Source organism: Gossypium raimondii, chromosome 3, assembly GCF_025698545.1.
Source record: "Gossypium raimondii isolate GPD5lz chromosome 3, ASM2569854v1, whole genome shotgun sequence".
Lineage (NCBI taxonomy): Eukaryota > Viridiplantae > Streptophyta > Magnoliopsida > Malvales > Malvaceae > Gossypium > Gossypium raimondii.
This window is the reverse complement of record NC_068567.1, coordinates 34369328-34372980: the sequence shown is the minus strand read 5'-3', so window position 1 is coordinate 34372980 and position 3653 is coordinate 34369328. Positions and strand designations below refer to the sequence as shown.

General features: G+C 29.7%; 1 protein-coding gene across 2 annotated transcripts; it reads right to left on the bottom strand.

Annotated features, from left to right (window-relative positions):
* Positions 1-409: 409 nt before the first annotated feature.
* LOC105794131 (uncharacterized) lies at positions 410-2579 on the bottom strand. 2 transcript variants are annotated; one of them, XR_001133764.2, is made up of 2 exons: positions 1946-2579; positions 410-851 (listed from the first exon to the last, which is right to left on the bottom strand). XR_001133764.2 is itself a non-coding variant. In XM_052628287.1 (2 exons), exons 1-2 carry the CDS (start codon positions 2031-2033, stop codon positions 512-514), a joined length of 423 nt encoding a protein of 140 aa, XP_052484247.1. In that variant the 5' UTR covers positions 2034-2530; the 3' UTR covers positions 410-511. The 2 variants fall into 2 exon arrangements, 1 of the variants encoding a protein (XP_052484247.1); XM_052628287.1 differs by having other exon boundaries at positions 410-846; positions 1946-2530.
* Positions 2580-3653: the final 1074 nt, after the last annotated feature.

Below are 3653 nucleotides of genomic sequence, written 5' to 3'. Positions count from 1 at the left end.
TTTACACAAGTTTCACTTAACTTTGAGATATTGTTATTCTATTAGAAAGTAGAGAAAATTTATTTTCTAAGGGCCCGTTTATTTGACTGAAAAAGGTTTCAGAAAAATGATTTCTAGAAAATGACTTACTTTTCTAAAAAAGTTAATATTGTTTGGTGTTTAGATGAATCATGCAAAATATTTTTGTTATTTGTCAAATTTCTGAAAATATTTCATAAAAGTTGTTTTAAATGAAACCAACATACATTTAATAATTTATTATTTTTTATTATTTAATTGAGTTTATTTTATATCTATTAAATTTATAATTTACATTTTTTACATATATTGCAATTATTTATTTATAAATAAATACATCAAATTAAATATATTAATGAGTTATAAATTGAAAACAACCAAAGCAAATAGATGATTCCTAATTGTGTTATAAAAATAAAAAATTGAATAATAATATATTAGCTTCCAAACCACAATTAATATTACAAATTAATAATATTATCCAATTACATAATCAATAGTACACCACATGATAACTACAATATTGTCCAAGTGTATAACTAGTATTACACCACATTAAAGCGTCAATATCTTCAACCTTGAGAAATTTTTGAAGCCAAATTTTTCTATGCTTCGTACTTTTGGCTAAGAAAGCTTTGGCCTCGGATTCACGACCCACAAGATAATCAAAGACACTACAAAAGAAGTCGTCATCAAATCCTTCCACCTCCATCGACATCATTTCTTTGTAAAGATGTGGTGTCTTATCCGCAGTAAATTGTTCTAATGCATTAACAATCTTACCAAGTTGTTCACCCACAAATTTAATTTGTTTATCGATGACACTGTCTATGCTACAAAAGGAACCAATGGTTCAAGGTTTAAGAGGCAAAAGTGGCATCAAACTCTAACAGAAGTACAATAAAAGCAAGAGACATAAATCATTATAGCAAGGAGATCATACTAGGAGCATATCAAAAGCAAGAGAAGAGAAGCAATGGGAATTCTCAAAATAATTCAATCATTTTCCATACTATTTCATCAAACATGTCGATGCAATGAAAGCAACATATGTAGAATCATATATATAACAAAAGAAAAAAACCACGGAGAGAGCAAGTTGAATAGATAGTCCAAGAAAATAAGCAATTCTACTAATAAAAATATCAATAATTATGATAATTATTTGTTTTCTTGTGGAGAAAATGTTATTGTTTAAATAAATCTTTAGAATTATGCTTAAACTAGAAAAAATAACATAAAGAATGTGGATAAGGATAAAACATTGTGTGTTTGACATTCTTCCAATTTCCCAGTAACCAAACAGAATAGAGACAATACCTTAAAACAGAAAATGCATCAATATGAGAAAACTAAAAAAGAGTTAAATTAATTTAAAGTTTTAAAAAAAAAGTTGGAAATTTTAGGTGGAAAGAACATAGTAGCAAAATAAATTAAAAACAAAGTCCCCAACTTTGATGGAATCTTTTTAACTCTTCCAAGAGTTTCTTCTTCTTTATGTTACCCCTGTTTACCCATCAACCAACCAAAACTTCAAACTAAATACAAAGAGGAAGAGAATAAAAAATTTAAGTCCCAAAATTTTAATCCCACTTATTTTCTTTGGCTGAAATTCCTAGAAACCAAAAGTATGAAACTAAACAAGCGTTATACAAAACATCACATCTAACATAATAAAAAAGGTGGTACACAAAGACTAGAAACATGATGAGAAACTAAAGAATTCTTTCTCTCAAAATCCTCTAAGACCAAATAGAGCAAGATCATTCAAAAAGTAACAACATCCAAATCCTTAAATTTTTGCTCATGTCTTTTCTCAAGAACCAAACAAAGTAATAGAAAGTTTAACAGTTACAACAAAAATGAGAAACACCAAAAAAAAAACTTATAGATAGTTTTAAAAGAAGTTGGTGGGTTATTTGCATACCTTCAAATTCAGGCAACAGTTTAGCATTTGATCCAAACTCAATGAAGCAATTCAAAGCCAAAAACCACGGAAAAGAATAGAACCACATTTACTATAGAAAAAAACAAACCCCATTTCCCCTCTTCTTCAATCCTTCCCCCCAAAAAAATTTTCTCTTCTTTCACTTAACTTTAGAACTAAAAGATATACAACAAACCCTTTAAACAACAAAGCAAAAATCAATGTTTCTATGCTCTTCTTTAAACTGTGTTAATTTCCCTTGAAAAACAGAGGGGAGTAATAATGACTGATTCAGTAGTCAGACTATTGCCCTAAATGAAAGCAAGAAAAAAATGAATTTAAAGAACATAATTTGGTCCCAAACATGCATGGACTGAAAAGAAATTGAAGCATTTTAAACTGATAAAAAGAAAAAAAAACATATCTTGATGCTAAGAGAAGTTAAACCCAGAGACTGCGAACCTAAGGTCTAGGGTGTGGCAAAAGGGAGGGGAAATGAGAAACGGAAAGGGGGATGGGGCTTCGGGAGAAAAAGTTTGGGAAATGTCTTATCGAAATGAAAACGGTAAGACATATTCCTAAATTAGGGTGTGTTTTTCCCTTGTTTTGGAAAAAAATTACAATGGGATTTTATTTTCCACCAATCAAACAACAGAAAACAGTGAAAATGTTTTTCATAAAAAAATTTTATAGGTAAACAAATACACCATAAGTGTAAATTTTATTTTTTGGGGAATTGCAATACTGCTGGTTTCTATTAAGAGTGATTACTTTCCTACTGAAAGTAATAAATCATTTTTTATTTTGTGTTTGGTTTGTGATTATTCAAGCCTACACTTGAAGCAATTCTTGGTTTAAGAATAGCAAATAAGGTCGTCCAGTTGAAAGATGGAAATGTCTAGAATTCGTCATGCTCAAAGTACAGGTACTTTTTGAGAAAAATTTGTTTCTATAAATATAAAAAACTAGCTCAGTTTTCAAAATTTTAATTTTTCAATGTTACAAAAATCATTTTGTTTTAAATCAAATTTTTCCAACAAAGGGTATTACACCTAAGATGGGATACTATTACAATATCGATTGCAACTCATCTAAGATAAAACAAGAAATAAATATGAGTGAGAAAATATCAACAATTAGTTGATGCACGAGTGAAATGTGAACTGGGAACTAATGCAACAACATTTGGAAATCAACATGAAGCTATTTCAACTCCTTCAATATCATGAGGTAAAGATCTTTGTTTTTCCATGAGCTACAACTCCCACCTATAGATTTGATGATGAGTTAGCATCTTTTGCACCCTTACTAAAACATCTTATCGAGGGGAAGTGTATTGATACTACTACAAAGGTGGAGTGCATTGATGCTATTACTAAAGGGGAGTTGACTTTTCCTTGTTTGTTGTTGTTAATTGTTCTATTTATTCATGATGCTAGCTATATGTCACTCTTTGTGTTGTGGATGAGACTTTATCATATAACAATGTTTCTCCAATTGAAATTGCACAGAGTTACTTTATATTTTTATCCGAAAAAGGGGGAGAAAAACAAAGTTTAAAATGGAGTTGGTGCTTGATGTTACTAATGCTAGTGTTATACTCCTTGCTTGATAAAATTGGTTACAAGGTTTTTAGTCAAAAACGCCAAAGGAGCATTGCTGAAAACAGTTATGAGAGTAGTGCCATGAACAGTTCCAACTATTCTTG